The following is a 27001-nucleotide window of genomic DNA, read 5'->3' as shown; positions in this document are numbered from 1 at the left end:
GCCTGATTGCTGGAGTGCTGCAGAAATGGTTCTCCTCTCTCCACAGAGCAAGCACTGGAGGTCTGTCAGAGGAACCAATAACCATTGGGTACTTGGTCACTTCTCTGACTATGGGACCCCAGTTCTAGGATGAGTCCTAGTGGCTCCAAACTTTTTCCATTTACTGACCACTAGGTCTTTCTGACCTTGAATGCTGTAGACATTTTTCTGGATCCTTCTCACAATATGTGCCTCACTACGGTCCTATATCAGAGTTCTACAGACAATTCCTCGCACTTCATGACTTGATTTGCGCTCTGACATGCCCATAGTTGACACGTCAACTATGTGACCTTGTGACCAAATCATGTCGAATCACATTAAATTAATTTTCCTCAGGTGGACTCCAATGAAGTTGTGGAAGCATCTGACAGAAGATCAGTGGAAATAGCATGCATTTGAGCTCAGTTTTGAGTGTCATGGCAACAGCTACTCATCTACGTGTTATGCTTTTGTTTTTCAATTTTAATAATTTTGCAAGAATTTCAAGCAAACCTTTTTCACTTTGTTAGGTTGTAACATGACAAAATGTGATAAAGGAAAACACTGAATGCTTTTCATATACATTTCTATTCACTGCTATAGATAGAAGAATAATTTGACATGTTCTTTGGTGTCTACAACTAAACTTTTGTGTCACATGTAATAGATATAGCGGTGGTTTTTATTTTTATTTTTTGTTTTTCTGTTTTTTTCCTTGTCTGTTTGTGTCACTCTATTATTTGGATGCCTGTTAATAAATTATTAGATATGCACATAGACATTTAATGGTTGAATTTCAATTAAATAAAGGAGGTGTGTGGGAGGTAAAACAATAATGCCCTTGTCTTGTACCTTATGTTACTAGACAAATCTTTCTGGGCCAAGTAGCGTGGCCTCAGTTTTAGTAGATCTTCCCGCTAATGCCTGAAAATGCCTGAAATTCCTCTAACCTTTTAGTCTAACCTGTGTAGCTGTAGAACAGGACCTGCCTGAAGCTCCTAGGCTGTACTCTGATTCGTAAAAGGTGAAAAGTGATATAGCCATTAGCTAGAACCAGCCAGGCATTGAAAGTGAGCAGAGAAATATCAAAACAAAGCCCACATTTAAGCAGTAAAAAGACATTTGAGTATGAGTTATATAACTTTGTCTCATATAACCTTATTTTTACTCACAGAATCTTGACCTTAGGAAAACTGTAGAGATTTAACCATTGTCACCTTTCTCTATAAAGCCATAAGACAAAAACAATCTAAGTTTAGATGGATTTCTTGGCTGAAAATGTCATTGGTATTTACATAGGCACAAAGTCAAATCAGTATGGCCTGGACTGTAGGAAGAAAGCTGCTTATCTGACTCAAGTCATTCTACATTGTGAATAATATCAGTGAAGGACAAAGTAAAGAAAGATGTGGAGGAAGGATGGCATGATGAAAAAGTGCATTAAAAGAGATTTTAATTAAACATTCATCTTGACCTGCTTGGGAAAATTAACCATGCATGCAGTGTTTGCTTGGCTATGCCATACTCTTCTTTGTACCTATGCCTCGGGCCTTTTACAGTTTCTTCTTGCACCATATCACTTCATTGCTAGAAGCTCTAATTTAAAGGCTTGAATTAAAAATCCAGGAGAGCAAATCCATATAACTTTATTATGGCCTCAATGCTATTATGTGCAGTAGTAAAAAAGTTACACAGGTACCTCTTTAATGTGCCCCATTCATTAATAGCTGAATACAAATTGGGAATTCAAAATTTTACTACGTGGAACATTTATTAAAGTTTTTTTTTTTTAAACACAAACCGGGACTTCAAAGACAGACACTGAACTGACAGTTATAGTGAAAAAAAAAAATGGAAATATCTATGTGACAATAAGAATGAGCTATAGTGCAGCGGAGTCATATTCCTGGTAGGTAGTGGGGATTTGAATCAAATGGCATTTGCATGCTCAAAATCTCCCATAGGTGTTCAGTTGGGTTAAGAGATGTTGACTGCAAAGGTCATAGCATATGATTCACATCAGTTTCAGACTTAAACCATCTAGTAGCCACTGCCGCCTTAAGGTTTTGTTTTTTTCATGTCTGTGGGAGTAGGTTGACCAAAATCATAATAACATAAATAATAGAATAACAGAACTATCTTAATTATCCCCTTGCTCGGTACAATGTTTTTGAATCACCTTTTTGGCTGCTAAATACCAATATTCTCTATTTTCTCTTCATTTTTTAATTCTTGTTATTATTTGTTATTTCTTCTTTGCTGCTGTATACGTAACACACAGCAGTCTGTGGCGTAATCATTCACCATGCTTCTTAACATTAATGTCTTTTCACAAGTCAGATATGACTCAGGAGCACACTCATCACACACGCGCTGCTGCTTTTTTCCCCATTATTTCATCTGTAGCACCTCTTTTCATCAGTGAGGTATTCTTAAAGCATTATTATTGCTGAAGGATCCTGCTGAGGGAGGCACTTGTGACAACAGAGGAGATTCTGTCAGGAAGTGATTATTTAAATCAGTGCATCAATTAATATGTCTGCCTAACGAGGAGTCGTGCTGTTATTGGTGACAGCAGAATTACTTTAGTGTTATCAGTGGGAGAGACATTTGCAGGAGCAAATTAATTGTTCAAATGCACTTCATTTACACAGATTTAACATTTTCTAACTGGGGATCACTAACAAGATGAACAAATATCAGCTAGTTATAAAAGTACTCCCTAGGTTGTTTGTAACTAAATATTTCTTCACTTGATAATTTTGTTTGTTACCCAAAGGCTTAGAAACATGTTTGAAAAAACAAGCACAACATGAAAGGAACCTAAAATAACACCATTGGGTTATACCCTAGCAGGTTAATGCAAAAAGCTCATGTCATTTCAAAGTGTTTAGAAATTATTAGAAATGAAGGAGATGCATACTGTGCTTTTTTATGCTTTTTATGTTAGTCCTAACAGCCACTAACAATGCATTTTAAAAGTGACTACTTTTCTTTCATTTCACAGTCTAGTGTTATCGACTATCACATCTATTAAAGCCATAATCACTACATTTTGCAGCAGAAAAAAGTTACCCTGAACACACAATACATCTGCCATATTATTTAGCTACACTGTTAAAAAAAAATCCTAAAACAACGGTAATATTCCGGCAGCTGGGGCGCCAAAATACGACCGTGAAATAACAGAAAATAACTGTCCCATAAAAATACGGTTATTTCCAGTAATGAAAATACAATTAGTTGCGCTAATTTGACAGGGGATCTCGCTTTTTTCAAGTGCTGCTAAACATTAAATCAGGAACATGTTAATGTGATTAAACAATGAAACCATCTATAAATAGGAAAAAAAACCATCTTAATAAACGGTAATATTCCGGCAGCTGGGGCGCCAAAAAAAAGACCGTAAAATAACAGAAAATAACTGTCCCATAAAAATATGGTTATTTTCAGTAATGAAAATAGAGTTTGTTGCGCTAATTTAACATGGGATTCTGCCTTTTCCAAGTGCTTTTAGACATTAAATTAGGAACATTTTTACGCGATCAAACAATGAAATTACCTATAAACAAGGTCACTGAATGTGGAAATATTTCTGTACGTAAATGTACAGAAATACACCGTTAACAGTTGGTTTAAATAATAATTGATTGCATGCCCTGGGACAGACTGACAGAGGCGAGGGAGCCATATCGCACCATCGGCCCCTTTGGCTATCACTAGTAGGCGGTAGGTGAAGAGCCTTGACCACAGACACAACGACGGAGAGTGTCCGAGCCGGGGCGCGAACCGGCAATCTTCTGATCACAAGGCGAACTGCCAACTCTTGAGCCACGAACGGCCTAAGTAGCAATGATAATAATACTTATGTGATGTAACACAAGCTTATAGGGCTCATGTTATATACTTTTCCATAGCATTACATTTGAATTCAACAGTTCAATCTTTCAAATAACGGACAGATATTTGTGAAATCATGATACATTTGTGAATGTATTTTAACAATCTAAATATGCATATGTACAGACAGATACATTTAATAATCATGACAATTATGTTTTATTACATTACAGTGATTTAACATTAATTTACATTCAAAATGTGAAGTCAAAGTCTATTTACATAACTTTAATGATATTCTAGAAGAACAGAACATCACTGTAAAATGCACAGTAAAATACCTTCATATTAGGGGTTTTTTCCTACGGTCGCAGCGTTACCCGCGACCTTGTTGTTAGTTCACATTCATTGGCCGATGCTTAGCGTCATGTTATTTATATTAATTGCAATTCCTACCTCTACATTTCTTTTTCAAAATACATAATTAGCACAGCGTGTCCGTGCAATGTTTTACACTGTGGCATGCAGAGAAATCTTAACATAGAAGCTCACAGAGAGAGATTGAGCTTGTTATTTAACCCCAAGCTGGTAGGGGGAGCTCCTTAATAAAACACTTGCCAGTGCAACAATATGCCTCAAGGTTCAACAACAGCACAACAGAAGTCACTCATGGTACAGCACTCTCTCTACAAAACAACAACTGTCAGTGACGCTGCACCACGGCGTAAACACAACATTCAAGATAACAGTTAAAAGTAAGTATTACATTTACAGTGATGTTATGTTATTTTACATTTGACGTGTCAGATCACAGTCCACTTATGTAAGTGTAATGATATTCTAGAAAAACAGTACACATCTGTAAAATACACAGTAAAATAATTTTACATTACTATTTTTTGGAACAGTGTACACCACATCACTTTTCATTTGCATAAAATACATCAACTCAGGAGAGGTGTTTCTGCAAGCTATACCTGCCAATCTCTGTCAGTCCTCTAAGCGATCATTTAAATTTAATAACCTCTGGTTACTTTGTCTCATCATGTTGTTGCCTCAGAGCTTTAAGTTGACTATACATATTTTTTTCCATTTCCTATTAGTTTTGAAGTGAGCATTAATGTCATTGGGTGCATTTATTGTTTCACTTAAACACAACTCTTCCGGCAAACTCTGCAATCCTGTCATCTCAACACTGTCCGAAAATGTTTCGTACTTTGATGCAGTCATATATATACAGCAGTTTATCACAACCACAGTTTTCATGCAAAGTCCAATTTCCTGAATTTCCTCTTCCATGCAAACTGCCTTTTTGAGATCTTGAATGAAACTGTAACACTGGCTATTTGTCAACTACTGTTTTCACCTGTAAATAGACTTTATGTAACTTCAATTATAGCTCGATATTGTCTTTGCTGGTGCCACTGCACTACTAAAGTCTGTCAGGAGCATCAGCAGGTTCCTTTTATTTCCTTTTCACTAAGTTTGGCCACTAAACTTTTCCATCTCCTGCAATTTTAGAATCCTTTATTCACCCCTACTGAGAAGACAAGAAGAGCAATTTCTGTGAATAAAACACAAATCTCTGGAAATATGCTGACCTGCGCCCATACTGGAAATCTGCACTACAAGATGTATTATAGAGCAAGAGCTGAAGAGCCAAAGAGAACTAGCTAGATGCCTGAGACAGCAACTAGCACAGCACATCTCCAATTTAAACTTCATTTTCTATTCATCTTTCCGTCTCAAACATAAACCCTCCTTTTTCTTCCTTTGATTCCTCTCTCAGCATACGTCTCCCACCTCTAACTGCCAACTTCCCTTCTATCTGCTACGTCTTTGCATATATTTGTAACACACTCATACACACCTCACTTTAGCGTGAGCTTTTGACAACACAAATCTCAATTGCTTTTTCACACAGTCACTGGAGGAGTGAGAGGGTTTAAGGAGATAGAGCTGGACAGGATAAAGGCAGTCAGAATGAGACGAGAAATAGAGCTTAATCCCAGATTGATAGGTGCTAATAACGTTTGATTATGACTGACAAGGCACTCTGACTTTCTAATTGACACAAAATAGCCGGGCAGCCTAGAGAGTGAAGAAAAGGGATAGAATGAAATGGAGAGAGACCTCTTTATAGATTCAGCAAGGATGGAAAGCCATCCAATCACAGGCCAAATCACAAAATCACCTGAATAATTACCTAGTAATTAATTGTCAACGTTTTACATTTCTATTAAAAAGCCACTACTTAATCAACTTTTTAAGTAGCTTTTATTTATTTATTTATGCTGTTGTTTCCTCATTATTAGGAACACTGCCTTTTTTTTTTAATTGTGAAATGTTACCACTAAGGTCCAAGATTAGAAATCATCTTTATCCGGGCAGCATAGTATATGCAGCCCACCTTCTTTGTTACATTACATCAAGTCAGCACATTGATGAGTAAATGCTTTTAAATGATTCAAAGTCTATATAAATGGAAACATGCATGCCACTTCACAGCTGGGTCCTAAAAGGATAAATAGGAGTGGAGAATATGTGCATCTATACAGAAAATCGCGCATGGGTACACACATTTTGGACACTGATGAAATATTAGAGGTAGTTATTAAGACGGTAAACTGAAGCTAGACTGAGCAAAGAGTCACGTGTATGTCTCGACTCACATTTCATATAACTTCTATATTGAATATGAAGAGAAATAAGAAGTGTTTAACTTTAGTCCCGATTTTAGCTTTAAGTTCATTTTTGTGCATAAAATTAGTGAAATGAATCTGACTATGCTCTCAGGTGAATAGTGTCGTCATTATTTTGGTACGCTGTACAGTCTTAAAGTCTGTAGTTTACAGTCAGTAAACTACAGAGGGGAGTAAAGTGTTTACAGATTTGAAGTGTCACTTCATGGAAATCCTTTCCAAGCCAACCCATGGATTGGGCTGGCAGAGCACTTCAGCCTTGAGAAAACTAAATTCTGCTTTAACACCACGGCACCTGAAGAAGAAAGCAGCAAACACACAGGGAAACAGAAAAAAAGGAAGGAGAGGTCACTCTTCAACGACTCACTTGAAACTTTAATGCATAACATGCCTACAGTGAAATGGGACACACCAGAGTTTTCTTCTTGTGAGTCTCACAGCACATGTTCACTGTTCCAATCCCCTACCCACACAAACACACACACACAGATGTGCTTAATCAAGGTGGAGGTGAGCTAGTAATACAGGTCTCTGCTGTTAAAACATAGCAGCCTGGATTGGATTAGGCTATACTCACACTAGTCACGGTTTCGTTGCACCGTTCCCAAGCATAATGTCCCTCCTACCCACTACCCACTAGCCTGCACTGACATTGCATTTAACATTCCAAGCCTGCTGCAGTTTGTCTTATTTTCGCTCCCCAGATTTCACTCCACTGAGTTTTCACCGTCGCTCCTTTCCCAATGTGAAAAGAGAATTTAAATCCTTTCTCTCTTATGCACAAGAAGACCTCTAATCAAGATGTGGCTATTCATATTGTAGAAAAGCGTTGTAAATGGCCTATATTTGTATAGCAACGGGTGAAGTGTCTTGCCCAAGGACACAACGACCGAGACTGTGCAAGCCGGGCCTCGAACCAGCAACCTTCCGATTACAAGGCGAACTCCCAACTCTTGAGTCACAATCGGGAACATAGACTTGCTATTCGCAAGACAAAACTTGGAGATTTTCTGGTTTAAAGCTCAAATCACTTTGGCTGCTCAAGCTAAACTAACGGTTCTATCAGGTGCTTTAGATATATGCAGAACAATACCAGATGCTAAGGTTTATGTGCTTTTATGATACATTCTGTTTTTCCCACTGTCTCAGGTTCAGAAATGGTGGAGGCTCAGTGTCAGAGGTTTGAGGTGAGGAATGCTGATGGAGAGAGAGTTCTGTTCTCTGCAGATGAAGAAGAGATCACCATCGGTACTGAGAAACTCAAAGTCACAGGTAGGGTTACACAAAAGCATAAAACAGACATTGACATCGCTGCACCTTCTCCCCACCTTCTATAACATACTAAAGGTAAAGTGTACAATTTGAATGAATACATGTGGCTGAATTCATAAGGAACTTATTTCTTTTATTTTTTTCATGCTTATTTTCAGTAGTGGACAGCGAATTCAAACTTATTCATGTTGAGTAACAAGGGTACAGGAATATACACACATACAGACACAGAATAAGCAGTTAAACAGAGTGCTGTTGATGAGTGCAGCCAAACAAGTTACGGGTCAGCAAGCAGAGCAGCTTTAGCAGAGTTGAGAAAGAGGCCAGTGCCATACAGTTAAAAAAAAAAAAAAAAAAAAAAATATATATATATATATATATATATATATATATATATATAATTAAAATAATGACACGGACAGAAGGGGTAACGAGGCAGATGGATGAGAAATATGTGACATGGCATGTAAGCATCACTGGGGGGAAAGTAGTTAGCTCAAATTAAAAAATGGAAAAAGTGAGAGGGGAAAATACTCTCACTCTGCATCATCTATTTGTCTTTTTCTCATTTATTCATTTGTGTTCTCTCGATCATTGGAAGTGAGAAAATCAAATGGAAGCTGACAGAAGATTATGAGTCCGCTCATGTCTGTTCACCTGTACACTTAAAATTTGTATGTAATACAACATGTACACCCAAAAGTTTTTGAGTGTATATTGCTACGAAACCACAAATTCAAACAAACTACGCACACCTTAGCACACGTACACACACTAACCTGGGTAATTTGTTCATTAGAGGCACTCTGAAGGAATAAGGGTGCAGAAGAACAAGGGGAGGGTGAGGAGATCGAGGTCTATAGGTCACTGTTGCTGTCATTTGCTGTTTGAAGGAGGTGAACGAAAAGAGCGTAGATAGCAAAAAGAATACAAATATGGGCACATCATTCATTCAGCTCAGGCACTGAGGTCTGCCGGGTTATGCTGTGCTACTGTTTAAATTTTAGATTTATAGATTGATGTATTTTTCTAATGAAGATAGATCATATTTCCACATATCGCTGCCCTTTGCAGTAACAAGGTGTAAATAGATAATGAATCAGCAAATGCAAGCCAATACCATGGCAGCAAGTTTGGAGTGATACCGAGCTTATCCTCAGTTGACGCGTCTGAAACTGTAAACCCAGTATGAAAAGTTGATTTCAGTTTATCCGCTTTAAAAATAGTTCAAGGATTGTTGTGTTCAAGAACAAGTGTCATCAAACAAGCTCATAAAGTTTTCATGAGAGCAGAACAATAGTAGAAAAGACAGAGTAGCAATAATATGGAAAAGTAATATCAGCCAGAAGCTGTGGCATGGTTGACTAAGTTATGAACATCATAGAGGCAGACAGTCAAACAGGAGAACACAAAGCAAGGTTTGCCCTTATCTGCCATTTTACCTGTTGTTTCATTTACTTGGCAGTTCATAGGCATAGTTCAGTGTTCCCTGGAATGAACCACAGAAAGTGAGATTTAACTGAAAAATACAACAGTACACAATAACTTCCAAGTTTAGCTCCTGTGGGGGTTCAGTTGCAGCTTTTTGGAGATGTAGGTTCTCATCCTACCTACGGGACCTCCTTGAATCTTCTAGAATTAAACTTGGCATATGCTGCTTCAGTATCAAACAGCTCAGACTATGCAGTTTCTTATCTGTGTGCCTGCCAATGGGAAAGATAGCCTCATGCAGTATTAAATCCGCAGCAGTGCTGATATTCCAACATGCTGTCTGTGGTCTCAGCAAGAGCCAAAAATGAGCATCTGTTCACAGCTGCAAAGGTGGCTACTGCACACGGGGGGTTAAACATTGCATTATATCAGAGCCAGACTTTTCTTACAAGGAAAAAGCATGCACATCAGTTGCATGCTTGAATGTATTTTGCATCAGGAAATTTTGATTTTGGAGGAAAGTAATGCCATATGGTTATTATTGTTATTAACATGCAGGAACAGAAAAATACTGAAAACAGAGAAAAAAGATGGTTGAGATATAATTAAATACTTTAAATTGCTTTGTTAATAAGAGAGAAATATGATGCCTGTGGTTAAAGTGTTTTAAACATTAAATCAACTCTGATTTTCAGCACAAAGGACACATACTTCTTAACAGTGACAACCCAGTGGTACCTTGTTTTTGAAGGAAATTGTGTTTCTGACACAGAATACCTCAGCACCCTGGCGTGCATTTGAAATGTCTGCTAAGTTTATAACTCAAGAGTTCAGTGATTGCTTTCCTTTTTGTAATTCGTTCTCATTCTCTCGGCAGGAAATGAAGGAGTAGTGTTCAGTCATTCTGTAGAGACGTCACATGTAAGAGCAGAACCTTCCCAGGACCTAAAGTAAGTAGTCTAAATAATTTTGTGAGCATGGATTTGTATGGGTGTGTGTGTCAGACAGGGAGACTGGTACATTGGTCCACTTAACAAGTTTCCCTTGTTAATATTTTAGTTGTGCTTTATTATTCATGAAGTCTATGTTCTTGTGAATAATTTCTAAGATAGTAACACCACAAATAACAATTTAGTGAAAATGTGGTTTTAAGTAAAAACTTAAGTGGGTGTTTTAGTTAGCTAGTCCTGCTGTACAGCATGCACATGATTTTAAGTAGTATACAGCAGAATGATGTATGCTGTTGACTGATAGTTTGTCAGGGCTTACGGAGGAAACAAAGGCCCTTTGGGAGCCAGTGAACAAGGCAGTGAATGGACTGTTTCTTTGAAACAAGCACTGAACACATGTATAGGTATATACATGTGTGGTATATACAGGTATATACATGTGCAGGGTATATCAGCAGCGTTTATTATTGCATAGAATTTCAAAAGATGATACTGATGGTGATGATGAGGATAGTGATGATGAAATTTGAATCTAAATGAAAAAAGGTTTTGTTAACCTTAACTGAATGATTATATTAATATGTAAATACCTTTTGAAATGTTATTTTATTTTGACTTGTTGGGACTTGTTAGGGCTTTTTTCCCCAGCTCGTTCTTCTCATCTCACTGCTAAATAGTCAATTTTAGTTTGTATAAGCTGGAACCACAAAACCAAACAACAAAACAAACAAATCAAACCAAAATGAAACAGGCTGTAGGGTTTGTTGTCTTTATAACAAGTATATATAACAAGGGTCACTTGCAAGTCATGACGTAAATTGTTTCTTGTTCAGCTTTTAAATATCACTCAATTACAGTTTTACTGCAATTAAGGTAAAGTGTCAATGGTGCTCGATCCTTAATTAGGTACAGTATATGGCTATTGAACCACTTTGGCAAATACTTAGAGTATTATTATATGCTGAAGAGTTTTCACTTAAAAAATTCTGTTTTGGTTTTGTGACAGTAGATTCGGTGTTATATGAAATGGTGTAATGGAGATAGACGTAAATTAAAGCAAAGAAACAAGGTACATTTTTGAACCTTGGACCGTAGTTTTGCTCCTAGCATGATGCACAGATTTTACTATGGTGAATTACACAGCAGAAGATAGCTGACGTTAGTCCAGTTCAATGCTGCTTCTGATAATAACTGGGTTGGAGTCAAGAACATGATTCAAAATTCAAATTAGTAAAAGAAAAAACTAACTTTACATGTAGACAATGACAGACAAACTAAACACAGTGCTCAGACAGAAGCGAAATCCGGATCACAGCCGAGGTAGAAGAGAAAAAGAAAACAACACAATGCCAGAAAGCAATTGCACTTTACACAAAGACACAATCTGGCAAGTGAGAGATGGTAAGTGGGGGTGATGCTGCAAGGACTAATCAGTGAAGTACATGGAGTTGAGTGGAGAGAAGGGGCAGGTCAGATGACTGGTGGAAAAGACAGACAGGTGGGAGTGGCAAGGTCTGAAATGACAAGAGAGCTCGGTCACTGGAGGACACAAAGCACACTGAATGATTGACTAACTGAATGGAAGGAAAACTAAAATGGTGTCAAGCTTGAGTGTTGGTCACTTTGCCACTGCATTCGTTTGGGTCACAGCAGCTAACTGTGTAGTTATGTGCATATCTTTTTCTCATACACCCTCTGAAGTGAGTTTCAGGTATTTTTAAGAGGCATGCTGCATTTTTTTATTACTAGTGTCTTAGCCTCATTTGGGAATTGTCAGACAGGATTAGGCTGAAGGGGCTTTTTGCCAGAGAGGAAAACACAAACTGAGGGAGAAGGTGAAAAAGATGGAGTCAGGGAGGACTGATGTAAACTGAGGAACAGATAAGGGGTGGTGGAAACAAAGATGCTCTGAATGCTCTATACAACAGAAAGGATTAGAGATTGTGGATGAGATATAATTGACTGGACAGATGATGTTGGAAGGAAAAACACTGAGATTAGACATTAAATAGGATAGACAGTGGGTGAAGATGGCCGAGTAGGGGTGATGAAGAGGACAGTCAAAAGATACAAGAAGAGCAATAAAGAGGACAGAAGAGGCTAGAAGGGGGACGAAATAAAAAAATGCAGGAGGTGAGGATGGAAGTCAGGCTGTGGAAGAATATATAAAATCAAAATTGGCTCTGACACAGAGACTAAGTTGTAGGAACAGCAGATAATAGGATACAGCAAAATATGCAAGCTTTTAGTGAGTGCAAAATAATGACCTTTCTTTTACATTAAAAGTATAAAGAAGTTAGAAATGCAGAAACACAAGAATCAGACTAAGAGACAAACTTTTAACTGAAAAAAATACCTGACTGGAATGTTTAAATGGCTTAAAGCAGGGGTGTCCAAACTTTTTTCACTGAGGGCCACATACATAAAAATATAGGAGGGGCTGGGCCACTTACTAGAAATTAGGTATATAACCTTAACTTTACTGTATTAAAGTTAGAAAAATCACTTAAAAGTGGTCAAATGTGTTATATTGTCGAATATAATTAAAGACAAAACTTCCTTCATCACAGCTTTCCATAAATGGATCTTTATTGATTGATTCAGAAAAAGCTTTGGTAGCTCATTCTCAGAACAGCAGCCTCAGATTTCTTCTTAGACAGAAGATTTACAGTACAGAGAAAAAAAACAATAAAGGGGAAAATGAGACAGGTATATTTCAAGTTTGTATTTAAGTTATTAGGCTTAGCAAAACATCTATTAATGTCTGTTTGAAACGATTATCAACATTAACAGACTGAACTGGACTTAATAACGCCAAGCCAACCCATGGATTGGGCTGGCAGAGCACTTCAGCCTTGAGAAAACTAAATTCTGCTTTAACACCACGGCACCTGAAGAAGAAAGCAGCAAACACACAGGGAAACAGAAAAAAAGGAAGGAGAGGTCACTCTTCAACGACTCACTTGAAACTTTAATGCATAACATACCTACAGTGAAATGGGACACACCAGAGTTTTCTTCTTGTGAGTCTCACAGCACATGTTCACTGTTCCGATCCCCTACCCACACAAACACACACACACAGATGTGCTTAATCAAGGTGGAGGTGAGCTAGTAATACAGGTCTCTGCTGTTAAAACATAGCAGCCTGGATTGGATTAGGCTGTACTCACACTAGTCACGGTTTTCGTTGCACCGTTCCCAAGCATAATGTCCCTCCTACCCACTACCCACTAGCCTGCACTGACATTGCATTTAACATTCCAAGCCTGCTGCAGTTTGTCTTATTTTCGCTCCCCAGATTTCACTCCACTGAGTTTTCACCGCCACTCCTTTCGCAATGTGAAAAGAGAATTGAAACCCTCTTATGCACAAGAAGACCTCTAACCAAGATGTGGCTATTCATATTGTAGAAAAGCGTTGTAAATGGCCTATATTTGTATAGCGCTTTTCTAGTCCCTAAGGACCCCAAAGCACTTTACACAACCAGTCATCCACCCATTCACACACTGGTGATGGCAAGCTACATTGTAGCCACAGCCACCCTGGGGTGCAGTGACAGAGGCGAGGCTGCCGGACACTGGCACCACCCGGCCCTCTGACCACCACCAGTAGGCAACGGGTGAAGTGTCTTGCCCAAGGACACAACGACCGAGACTGTCCAAGCCGGGCCTCGAACCAGCAACCTTCCGATTACAAGGCGAACTCCCAACTCTTGAGTCACGATCGGGAACATAGACTTGCTATTCGCAAGACAAAACTTGGAGATTTTCTGGTTTAAAGCTCAAATCACTTTGGCTGCTCAAGCTAAACTAACGGTTCTATCAGGTGCTTTAGATATATGCAGAACGATACCAGATGCTAAGGTTTATGTGCTTTTATGATACATTCTGTTTTTCCCACTGTCTCAGGTTCAGAAATGGTGGAGGCTCAAGAACATGATTCAAAATTCAAATTAGTAAAAAAAAAACAAAAAAAAACTTTACATGTGAGACAATGACAGACAAACTAAACACAGTGCTCAGACAGAAGCGAAATCCAGATCACAGCCGAGGTAGAAGAGAAAAAGAAAACAACACAATGCCAGAAAGCAATTGCACTTTACACAAAGACACAATCTGGCAAGTGAGAGATGGTAAGTGGGGGTGATGCTGCAAGGACTAATCAGTGAAGTACATGGAGTTGAGTGGAGAGAAGGGGCAGGTCAGATGACTGGTGGAAAAGACAGACAGGTGGGAGTGGCAAGGTCTGAAATGACAAGAGAGCTCGGTCACTGGAGGACACAAAGCACACTGAATGATTGACTAACTGAATGGAAGGAAAACTAAAATGGTGTCAAGCTTGAGTGTTGGTCACTTTGCCACTGCATTCGTTTGGGTCACAGCAGCTAACTGTGTAGTTATGTGCATATCTTTTTCTCATACACCCTCTGAAGTGAGTTTCAGGTGATGTTGGAAGGAAAAACACTGAGATTAGACATTAAATAGGATAGACAGTGGGTGAAGATGGCCGAGTAGGGGTGATGAAGAGGACAGTCAAAAGATACAAGAAGAGCAATAAAGAGGACAGAAGAGGCTAGAAATTAGGTACTTTACTATATTAAAGTTAGAAAAATCACTTAAAAGTGGTCAAATGTGTTGTATCGTTGAATATAATTAAAGACAAAACTTCCTTCATCACAGCTTTCCATAAATGGATCTTTATTGATTTATTCATAAAAAGCTTTGTTAGCTCATTCTCAGAACAGCAGCCTCAGATTTCTTCTTAGACAGAAGATTTACAGTACAGAGAAAAAAAACAATAAAGGGGAAAATGGGACGGGTACATTTCAAGTTTGTTATTTAAGTTATTAGGCTTGGCAAAACATCTATTAACGTCCGTTTGAAACGATTATCAACATTAACAGACTGAACTGGACTTAATAACAGGAGTGCATATAATTTTAGTAAATTATTCTCGTGAGTATCAGCTGCGCTGGGTATGTAAATCGGGCCATCCAGCTGCGGTGCTGATCGCCACTCGTGGCAAAAATCCAGACAAATGTCACTTGATTAAGGAGCAAATCTGCATCAGATGACATCAGCTGACTACGTGTGCGTGCGCTGTGCACAGCGGTGTGTACTCTGTGTGTCAACAAGAAAAACGGATATAAGAAAGTGGTGCGCAAAAGCAGGGTAGTGACAGAATTGATGCGCATAATTGATATTTGAAGCATGTGTACCTGCATATGCATGCTTATTAACACACGGGTACTGTGGAATATATTTTTTACTCAACTAAAGTGCTCGTGCTCTCGTCCACTCCCCGCAAAAAAAATTTGCAGCTGTGCGGTGTCTGAGGCATCGGTGCTCTCATCACATGCAATGGAGTAAAAACGAGTCTTCAATGCGTCGCACAACTGGATTTCTGGACATGCTGACGTTGTTGAAGTCCTTCACTTTTTCCGGGCATATTATTTCAGTGACTTTAACGAGGCCGTGTTTTATGAGGTCTCCATCTGAAAAAGGCTTGCCATGTCTTGCAATGAGTTGGGCGACTTCATAGCTGGCTATTGGAGCCTTTTCCTGGATAATTTGAGCACAAAAAAAATACTGTTGCTGACCCCGCAGGATAGCTACAATTTGCTTTAATTTCTGCTCTCGCTCAGCACTAGTGTAGAATGCATAGGCCTGATGTTTGGTTTCATAATGACGTCGTACATTATACTCTTTCATAATTGCCACAGTTTCAGTGCAAATCAAACAGACACACTTCCCCCTTGAATTCTTTGAAGAAATATTCACTCTCCCACCGTGTCTGAAATTTTCTGCACTCACTTTCTACCTTTCGCTTCTTTGGTTCTGCCATGTTTAGTAACTTGGGGGTAAATTTCTTCTGTGATTGTCCTTTTTGGTGGAGCAACTGCCTTGATCAACAGCAGCTCCCCCTGGTGTTAAAACTAAGAAGTGCAATACACTCAAGCAAAAGTTGAAGTGCGGGCCATATTCTATTCTATTTATAAAATTACTTGCGGGCCAATTAAAAATGGACCGCGGGCCAAGGCCGGAGTTTGGACACCCCTGACTTAAAGAATAAGTAAGGATTATTACAACAGCAAATTGGAAAAGGGTTATTGTCCCATTCTTTTCTGATATAGGATTCTAGCTGCTCAACAGTCCTGTGTATTCTTTTTTGTATTTTTCTTTTCATAATGCACCATTTCTTTATGGTAAAAGAGCTGGATTGTTGTCAGGCTAGGCCAACCACCTGTTGGCAATGCAGTGCAGGCTTGAAACTTGCCCATACAGATTTCTTTAGATTCTGTCTGTCTTTTTAAGAAATTATGCACCATAGGTGATGAAATATTCAAAGTGTTTGTAATTTTACATTGAGGAACATTATTCTTGAATTGTTCCAATCTGTTGATGCATTTTGTTGCAGATTGATGAACCTCTGCCCATCTTCAAGTATGAGAAACTTTGCTTCTCTAAGATGCTCTTTTTATACACAATCATGACCGGCTGTTTCTTTTCAGTACCATTAAGTTTTGCATATTTTTTTGTTTCCCTATCCCAACTTTTTTGAAACATGTTATTGCCAACAGATCATTCAAAATGAAGTAATATATTTCATGAAAATGTCTCAGTTTAAACAGTTGATGTTTTTTCTATCTTCTGTTGTAAATAAATCATTTTATCCAGTTAGCAAATTATTAAATTTTATTTTATTTGCCTTTGGCACAGCTTCATAACCTTTGGGAATTGGGTTTGTATTTTGAAGAATATATATATCACCACAAATGAATGGATAACTCTTTTTCACATATTTTTTCTTTCTTTTTTTTTTAAACTACAAGGGGTTCCCCTTGATTGATTTTTTTTTCTCTTTTTTTCTTAGGGGAATTTCAAGCAAATCTTTAAGGACTAAAGAAAGTTAATGTTCTAGAAAAAAAGTAAAGTTTTGAAACAAAGACAGCGATATTAAATGAGTGTGGGTTAGATATACATTTGGTTATTAAATAATAGTTGGATGAAAAGCAAATGTAATACATGAAATAGGGTCCCATATAGTCTCAGGGATCAAAAGAGAGCAGGGGAGATAGAGAGTGCTGGAGAAAGGTAGATTAAAAGGAGTTAGCTTAGCTGAAGTAAACTGAGAAGTGATATAGGGAAGTTTGGAGGTTAGGTGAGGATAGAAAGGTGCTGAGAAAAGGAGGCATGAGAACACTGGGTCAATGCAGACGAATAAGACGATGACATCTGTGATGAAGGTAAAGGAAAAAGAAAGTAAGCTTAGCATGCCAGTATATGATATTAAAATATCAGCACAAAAAATGTATTTGGGCTGTTTTAACAGACCGTATCTAATTAGCATGATAGACGTGACAAAATGAGAACAAATGACCACTTTTAAGAAACACTTAATGTATTAGTGTTGCTTGAGTGACCTTGTCATCATCAGTGTCACCTTAGTACAGTACAATATCAATACACTGATACTAAAAACAATTAGCACATACATCTAACTCTGTATGCAAACACAGCACAATGACATTACTCACGTACGATAACACATATACACTTAACAAATGTTAGCACAGCATTGAAAGCACAAAATAAAAGGCAACCCACACGTTGCCAAATTTTTATACACACATATATAACACGTACATATGGCATGCATGACGTGAAACCATTTATCACCCTTCACACAGCAGTGCAGCCATATGAAAGCATAGACTACCCTTTGCATCTACTGAAGGGTTAATGGAAGTCAAAGAAAAATAGCACTGAAAAAAGGGGCGATTACATGCTTCAAATAATACCCCTCCCCCAGTCCCTCCGTCCCATCATTAGCTGTCAAATGGTAGGGAAAGAAACAAATTGCTGGAGCACAGAGGTGTATTCAATATAAGCCGATCTTTTAGATTACTGGTGGATATCAACACAGAAAGAGTCTCTATTCCCAACTCTTTTTTTAAACAAATGTTTATTTTGAAATCATATTTTTGTCCAAATCTTCAGATCCTAAATATGACCCCCACCCCACCACTCCCACCCCTTCTTGTTATGAAAGGAGAGTGCTATGCAGTGAAGGTAAATGGGACATGTAATGAGAGGACTGAAGTCCATTTAAAGCTAATGATCTATCTTAGCGTTTAACAGCAGGACAGGGAGAGAAGTAAAGAGGGAAACCTTGAAAAAAATATGGCACACACTTTACATGATGAAGTGCAGGTCAAAAAATCCCTATCAATTAGGGCTGGGCGATATATCGAGTTTTTTAAAAATATCGATATATTTTTATACGAGATATAAGATGTGACCATATCCTTTATATCGATATATACGTTATAATTATAGTTGTGGAGCCGCAGGTTTGCCTCTCTTTCGTCCACTTTTGCCTTTACGCAACGTTACTCCGCCTCGCCTCTCCTTCACTGAACACAACTCCCCCTCCTCCCTCATAGCTTCACCTCCAGGCAGCGACAAGATGAACATGGCAAATCTCCGTTAACGAGTTACTGCGCATTCCTCCGTGCGTGGGGCTGGATGGCGTCAACGTGCTAACGAGCTAACCACGCTAACAAGCTAACCACGCTAACGCCATGCAGCCCACAGGGGCTGCACAGCCTAAAATCCTTTCATTTTCTCAAAAGTTGACAGCGCGCCTTATGTATGAATTCTGGTTGTGCTTGATGACCGCGAACTGATTTTATGTGGAACACGGCGCTCAGCAATCTGTCAAAAAATGTTTTAGTACGACTTTGGTAAGCTACGGGGCTGCACCGCTTGATGGACTGTCGGAGCGGCTACCGAGGAGCCTCGCGTAGTAATACGCACTGTGCTTCAACGTAATATTACCGTATTGTGTGTGTATAAGGACCATAAATGTCACCTGTTAACAAGAGACATGGTTACAAAGAGGATTTCAAACTCAAGGCTGTCAGTCATGCAGTAGAAGTTGGGAACAGAGCAGCTGTGAAATCTGCCTATGTTATTATGCTCAGCGTCTTTTAGTTTACATTTTGACTGCACAATTGTGAGCTTTTTGTTATGGACAAAAACAACATACTATTTTTATTTATGGAGCATTATTTTTAATAAATGCTCATAATTTATTTTTGAGTAGTTTTTTTCATGTACATCTATGCTTTATGCTAATAAAAGTGCCTGTGTGACATCTGGGACACAGCTTTGACTAAGAACTCTCTTTTTGTTCTTACTTTATGGCTTTAAAAAAATATCAAGATATATATCTTATATCGCCATCCAGCTAAAAAAATATCGAGATATGAATTTTGGGTCATATCGCCCAGCCCTACTATCAATAAAAGGAGTGTATTTGCAACTATTTGGTATATAACCTCTGCAAATTAATATTTTACGGACACACGTAGTTTTCTGTGAGTAACTTTGCTTCTTTGGACAGAATGACAGGACAGCAGATACAAAAATAGGTTAAAGACTGGACGAAACACATAGCATCAAGTTGGAACATTCAGTGTGTGAAAAGGCTATTGACAGTTTAAAGAACTGCTCAGTTATATAATTGACATTTTACATCTTGAAATAGGAAAAAGTTTAGCCATTGCATTTGCAGTCCATTACTGAGCCACACTAGAGGTAACTGTTAGTAGACTTGACGTTATGGAAAGTGCCATCACAGTGACCACAGCAGAATGCCGTTAAGATTTCTGTCTGTGTTGTTTGCTTCAGGAGTCTTTCAGTGGATAGCAGATGTGACTGCAGCTAGAGAGACATCATACAAGAGCAGGAACTGGGTTATGCTAGTGGTACAGAAACAAAATGCTCAGAAGTCTGCCTGCCAGAGAACATTCAAGGAAAGCTATGCCGTGTGTTTTCAAAGCCTCTAGTGTGTTCACCACTTTAAGCCATGTTCAAACTCTTTTGCTTTTTTAAACTGCTTTTCCACTTTAAAGTGTATGCGGCCGCAAGGCAAACGGAAAACAGTTGCTTTAAAAAAAAAAAGTGCTGTGCCTGGCATCTTTTTAAGCAGCTCAGTTCAACATCTTATAAAAGCATTCATGACAGTGATTGACTAAATACCATGAAAAAGGAAGTTGGGTTTGACAATTTGTATGCTGCTGACAACAACAACAAAAACTGAAAATGGAGAAAGTAGCTGTAGAAAAAAACTGGTGCATGTTTTGGGTTGGTTTTTTTTTCTTTCTGACGGGAGCACATTCACTGTAATGTGGGAATTTCTAAATGTTTAAGAGTTGTAGCTGGTACAGTTTACTGATAGAAGCAAAGGGTCACTGCGATAAGAAAACCGCTTTTCATTATCAGTACAGCATGTTGCTGAGACAGCGCTTTACCTATGAGAACCACAGCAATACATGCACACCCTTAGATAGATGAGAGCATTTGCCACAACAAAACAAGGATGGCTATGTAAAATGGCTGAACAATTGTTGACAATAATTCTTTTTCCTTTTCCTTTTCCTTTCACCAGTCAAATATTTTATATTTCAATGAGTCAGTATCTGTAATCATATGATCACATGTATCAGTAGTCATATTAGAAGACTCTTTATATTACCAGCGTTTTGCAAATGCCACTGTGTTGGAAGTATTTATGTTAAATGTAGGATGGTGCACACTAAAAACACTTGTCAGTAACAGTTGCATTCACCATAGAAAATGCATAGTTTTTCAGATTTTGCTATTGTGTCTTTTTATGTCTGTTAGCCTTGACCCAAGGATTCATGTTTTCAGCAAGTCTGAGTGACTTCATTCACAAGGTATGGTCAGTAGTTTTTGTTAGTGAGATATCTCTGCAACACTTATCAGGAGCAAATGTCCACTGGCAGTCAATTAAGAAAAAAGGTGAAATTGCAGGGAACGATTCAAAGAAATGTTTTCACATAAAAAGACCAGGTACAGGTCAAGTAAAGATAAAGAGATAAAGTTGAAATCATTGTGGTTGTAATGGTCAACACTTCATTGTATATGTTGCTATTATTTTCTTTATATTACTGTATGGTCTTGACCTCAGAATATAAAGTAACTTGAGGCAACTGTCCTGATTTGGTGCCATATAAATAAAACTGAATAGAACTGAAATTGTCTGACTGAGCAAGGCTTTTATCAAACCAAACACCCGTCAAGATCAAACCTATTTCTTTGTACTTTACCATTCACATGGTACTTCTCTATTTTGTCATGCTCCTTTCTGGTTTTGTTGTTGTCCACTGGGATTGTCACATCTATCACAACTGAAGTGTTATGCTCCTTGTCAACCATCACTATCTCTGGTTGGGTGACCAGCAGCTACTTGTGTGTCTGGAGATTAAAGTCCCACAGGACATTGGCCAAAGGTGGTTCAGAGGTGACTCTCACTGGGATTTGGGGACTTTGAAACCACATGTGTATCTATTCTATCCCAGCCACCTAGCTGTGCCTCTCAGTGTATACTGTCCCAGTTTGCAGCTTATATCCTGGTATATGCTGGATAGTCTCTGGGGCACTTTTGCACAACGTGCAACTTGGGTTCCTTTGGCTTTGGAAGACTCTAGTGGTTAGGGCCTGTTGCTATGCTGCCTTGATCAAAGCCTCTGTGCTGTCCTTTCAGCTATCCTTAGGCACTCTAGATGAATGAGTACCTGCTGTTAGCAGCCCACCTATTGGTGCTTTTCGTCATTCATGGCATCTTTTTCGGCCATTAGGCATGGATCATTTTAGGTCCCGGTGTTGTCCAGCTCTTCTAGTAGCACTGGACCAGTCTACATGCTACCCAGGGAGATGTACTGGTGCCCGGTTCATTCTCAGCCAATGGTTGAGTGGTTTTTGCATCCTTGTCCTTGTGCTTTTGCTGTAGACGGTCACTCCAAACCTCCCTGTCTGATTTTTGTTGGACCATTTATAGTCCATCACATAAAAATGATCAGATGCCTCACTTCATGCACCCCAGGTGCTACTGTTAACGATGTAAACACCTCTGTCCCTCAGCTGCTTCATCAACGTTCCTCAGTCACCACTGTTGTGGTGCATGATGAGCAAAATTCAATAAAGGTCAGTTTTATTGATATAGCATCAAATTACAACAACAGTCGCCTTAAGGTACTATATGTTGTAAAGACCCTACAATAATAAAGAGAAAACCCCAACAATCAGACAAACCCATATGAACAAGCAACTGATGACAGTGGGGAAAGAAAATCTCAGTTTTATCAGGGACAGGGCAAAAAAGACATACAGTGAAAAAGGTGAATAAGGGAGAAATGCTCAGTGCATCATGGGAGGACTATTGCAGCACAGCTAAAGGACATTCTGCAAATACCACACCAGTTTTCCACAAATAACAAGCAACCAGTAAGCAATCGGTAAATACTTGCTGCTTTTGTACACATTAAACAAATGAGTCATGTATTATTAATGACACCCTCATTAGTAATAAACTGGCTTTTATCCCTTTAATGGAAACCTGGCTTGATTATACAGGTACCACATACCTGACTGAAACAGCGCCCATTAGTTATATACCTAAAACAGTTGTAAATCTGTGTTATTTCACAATTATCTGAATTTGAATAATTTAGGTTTAATACTTAATTACTTCTATCTCCTGCTGTATTAATCCTTATTATATATTAGAGTTTAGTAAAAATCATTTGATTTTAAACATGTGACTGAACCCACCCATACAACAGGTCACCTGTTGATGTTACAGTTAGAAATGTTCTAAATCAGCAATCCCCAACCCCTGGGCCACGGACCGGTACCGGTCCGTGAGTCTTTTGGTACCAGGCCACGAGAGTTGAGGCTTGGGTGTGAAATTGATGGTTTTCAGGGGTTTTATTGGTTTTTAGCGTTATTTTTTTAAAATCTTCTTTATCGTTAACTCAGTTTCCCGGGGTCTTTTCCAGTGTGTTATGAATAAATCTTCTTTTTCTGGGTACCGGTACTGGTTTTATTTTATTATATTTATCCGTGACACCTTAAAGGCCGGTCCGTGAAAATATTGTCAGACAAAAAAACAGTTTGTGGCGAAAAAAAGGTTGGGGACCACTGTTCTAAATGTTGCCATCTCTGATCATCATTGGATAATTTCAGAAGTATCCTATTCATTTGTGAAAATAAATACCAGCCAATTTATCAACAAGCATGACATCAAGGCAAGTATAGTTTAAGTGTGATCTAGGTATGGCTGACACATTGCAGTGCACATTGCTAGTACTATCTATCACCATATGATGAAATAATGAATACTTTTTTTAATGCCATTTCTCAAATTATCCATCCTATTGCTCCCATCAGAGCTGTTAATATATGTGGTACCTAAAATGCCTTAGATAAACTGTAAAAAGGTAAAGATATCAAAAAGAGAACTAAGAGAAAATATAGAATTTTTTTTAATCTATACGAATGCATTCCATTCCTGAAACAATGAAGTCAAATCCTTCAGTCAATCCTTTATGTCTTAACTTATTAACATAAATGTGTGTCATTCTGCTTTTTAATTTTTATTCACTGAGAAATTGGCTACTTTTTTCTACAGTAAAGTTTTCAATATTAGAGCCAGTATCTCAGCCCCGTGCTGTAATTTTGTCTTTGACTGGTTATTGTTCCAGGAGGTTGCTGTGGTCTCCTCTTAGGTCCACTTGAGAACATGGATTTGATGGGAATCTTGTGGCAAGTGGTTGTCAGTTTTGAGTTCATTTGTCAGGCTAGAAAACACTGAGTAATGGTTGTAAAACAGAGTTACAGTAATCCAGACAGAAACACAGAAAGTTACAGTGTATATTGTATAATTTTAGAAATAAAAATCCAAATGTTCATCAGAAGTAGTAAGAAGTAAGTATTTGTATTATTGTAGGGCCCACCTTACAATATACAGCACCTTGGGGCAACCATTGTTGTGATTTTGGACTGTATAAATAAAAGTGAATTTAATGAAATTGAATTGAAAAGTAATACCAAGATTCTTTGCAGATGGTTTGATACTGCTGCAGAGAGGATTTACTTCCTTATTAAGGTTGCCAGGTCAGGTTAAAGACATCCAATTAGTAATATCAGTGAAGCAGTCAGTGAGGTAGAAAAGGCTGTCCAGGTTGTTAGGCTTAACAGAAATGTATAGTTGCATATCATCAGCATAACACCGGTTAGAAACAACACTGAAGACGTTAAGTGGATGACCCACTGAAAACACATATTAATAAAAAATAACTAATCCAAGGATTAATCGTTTGCTTACCCCACACAGGAGAGGAGTGGATGAAAACATATAAATCTTAATGTCTGGTAATAAGTTTATTGAAAACCACTTGAGATCAGTTAAATTATCTCTCTGTTAGAATGCCTTGATGGATGATGTCAAAGGCCACAGGCAAGTCAAGTGGAACTAAAACAGAATAGTAATTGTTATCTGAGACCATAACAGTCTCATTAGTAGTTTTTTAGTAATGCTATTTTGGTGCTATGATTTTGACTGAAACCATGTTCAGTTTGTCAGATATATTGTATCCCTTAACCAGTAATGATTCAACAGAGAATACTAAATAAATAAATATATACACCAACAAACAATGTACCAAAAAAGTTGAAGGAATCTCATGCAGGAAAAACATCATGCAGATTCTAGTTGACATCAGGTTACTGCAGGTCTCCAGTATCATCTAGTTGGCTCCACAGCAGAGGGAAACAAGCTCCTGCTGTCAATATTCTCTGTTTCTATACACCTTTCATCCTCTTATCCCTCCCTCTGAGCCACCTTCTCCTCTGCCCGCCCTAGGGTCATAAGGGAGCTCTCTAGGGAGAGTTAGCCCTAACTCAGACAAGGGCATTGGAAAGGAATTTGTGCACAGTGCTCCTTCTTCCTAGTCATTGCTTTATTTGGATGCATCTATCTAGCCTTCCATCCAAGAAAGTCAAGAAGACTGCAGTGGAACTCAGTGCCCCGTCAGGCTAAGGGGTATGGGAAAGGATTTTATTTAGAATTGATTATTTAGAAAAGATAAGACAGACAGCAGTTTACAAAAGTGGACTTTGGCAGCAAGTTTCTCAGACACAAAACAGAATTACATTTTCTAAAAGAAAAACAGCCAAAAGACTGTGCACTATACTAACAATAGATATGTCAAAGAATTTTAAAGCTCTTGCAAAACAAGGGTTTTTTAAGCTCCTTCACTAGTAGCATGTTTTAGTTGCAAATATAAAAATATAAAAAAATTTTCTTTGAACTAAAACTAATCTATGCAAGTACTATCCTTAAACTCCAGACTGAGGGAAAACATCGTGGCAGTTTAAATCCACACTGAAGGTTTTCATTAATTTACATTCACATTGACGTACATTACATTTCAGGTGCAGTATTACAGGATTTTAGCGACAAGTAAATAGAATCATTAGAATCACAAACCGTAAGACTAAAACGTAGTCATTAATGTCACTGCACTGAAGTTGTAAATGGGACAGTTCCTAGGAATGGACTCATTAAGCTTATAAGATTGTCCAGTAAGATGCCAACAAAAACAATGTCAGGGAGAAAGGGCAACTAACAGTTATCATCAGGATGGAGACACAGCAACACCTATCACAGACAGACCTTGGCTTCTATATCTTAAAATATAACATAGTTAAATTTACCCACACAATAAGCAGTATAGGGCATTAGAAGTTTTTCTGATTTTTGTTATGGAGCATTTTATATTTGAATCATCTTTATTTGGAATCTGATAGTTGCCACATACACAATGAAAACTTCTGAAAGCACAATAAATTATGTCACTTCACTAAGATCAGCGCTTTGGGGTCCTTAGGGACTAGTAAAAGCGCTATATAAATACAGGCCATTTACCATTTACCATCAGTTTTTCTGGTATGCTTACACACTTTCATCAAGGAAGCCATTGTATTTTATATTAAAATATTTACTCCCCCCATACAACTATTTATTATGAATATTTGAAGTTGGGGGAAAAGAAATTGGTTCTTAACATTTTTTCCCCCTCAGCTACACAACTAATAGATCACAGAAAAAACATGTTTCATGTTTCACACAACTAAAGTTGAGTTTTGTGATCAGAATGTATCCTTAGTTCTGTAATATTCTTCTTTTTAATAAAAAAAATGATTATTTCTACTTTAATGGCCAAAGATCAGTTGTTCATTGAAAAACCTGCAACACAGTCTGTGTTGAAGCACCCTGTCTTCCAGTGCAAATTCTCACAGCAGAGTTTTGACCATGTTTTCCGGGAAGCCCGATTGAGAAGCATGGTGTGGAATGACAAAGTACACAACCTAATTAGCTCAGTTTTTTGTTTTATTAAGACTGAGGTTTGTGTCAAAGCCATTGGAAATCACTGAAATTTCAGATGAGCCACATTCTCTTTGCACTTTTCTTTTCAGACTGCAGTTCTCTTTAAAGAATGGCAGAAAGAAAGGTTAACTGAAAAGTTTGACAGAAGAAGAAGAAAAAAGTTTTGTTTGTACTCAATTCATTTTTGTCTTTAAGTTTTCAGTCATGACCACAACAAGCAGTGCTGTCTTCAGAGCAATTTAAAGAACAATATTTGATATCTACAACTGTGATGCTGATTGTATTTAATAATAATTGTTTTATAAACAAAAAACAAAAAACATTAGAATTCTGCTTATGAAGCCTATTTTTTAACTGAATTGTTGACTTGTGTTGCGGCCTCCTGTCAGTTTGAGTAGCATTAGCGTTAGTACTCAATATATCCCGAGTCTTTCTCTCAAACACTAGAGTTTTCTGTAATCACGTAAACCAAAACCAATTTTGAGCTCCTTAAAGAAAACGCGTACACATACAATCTGCTGT

The 27001-nt window shown here is 38.1% G+C and overlaps 1 protein-coding gene across 2 annotated transcripts in view; it reads left to right on the top strand.

Moving 5' to 3' along the window:
- LOC309708419 (zeta-sarcoglycan-like) overlaps positions 1–27001 on the top strand; it is a 370409-nt gene that overhangs the window by 294622 nt on the left and 48786 nt on the right. For both annotated transcript variants that reach the window (XM_082536450.1, XM_082536451.1), the window contains exons 5-6: positions 7713–7835; positions 10144–10216. In XM_082536450.1, the coding sequence (XP_082392576.1) occupies positions 7713–7835; positions 10144–10216 (196 nt within the window). The remainder of the gene's footprint in view (positions 1–7712; positions 7836–10143; positions 10217–27001) is intronic.

The sequence above is a fragment of the Aulonocara stuartgranti genome, assembly GCF_965226115.1.
Source record: "Aulonocara stuartgranti genome assembly, chromosome: 6".
Taxonomy (NCBI): Eukaryota; Metazoa; Chordata; class Actinopteri; order Cichliformes; family Cichlidae; genus Aulonocara; species Aulonocara stuartgranti.
The sequence above is the reverse complement of the archived record's forward strand: the minus strand, read 5'-3'. Positions and strand labels throughout refer to the sequence as shown.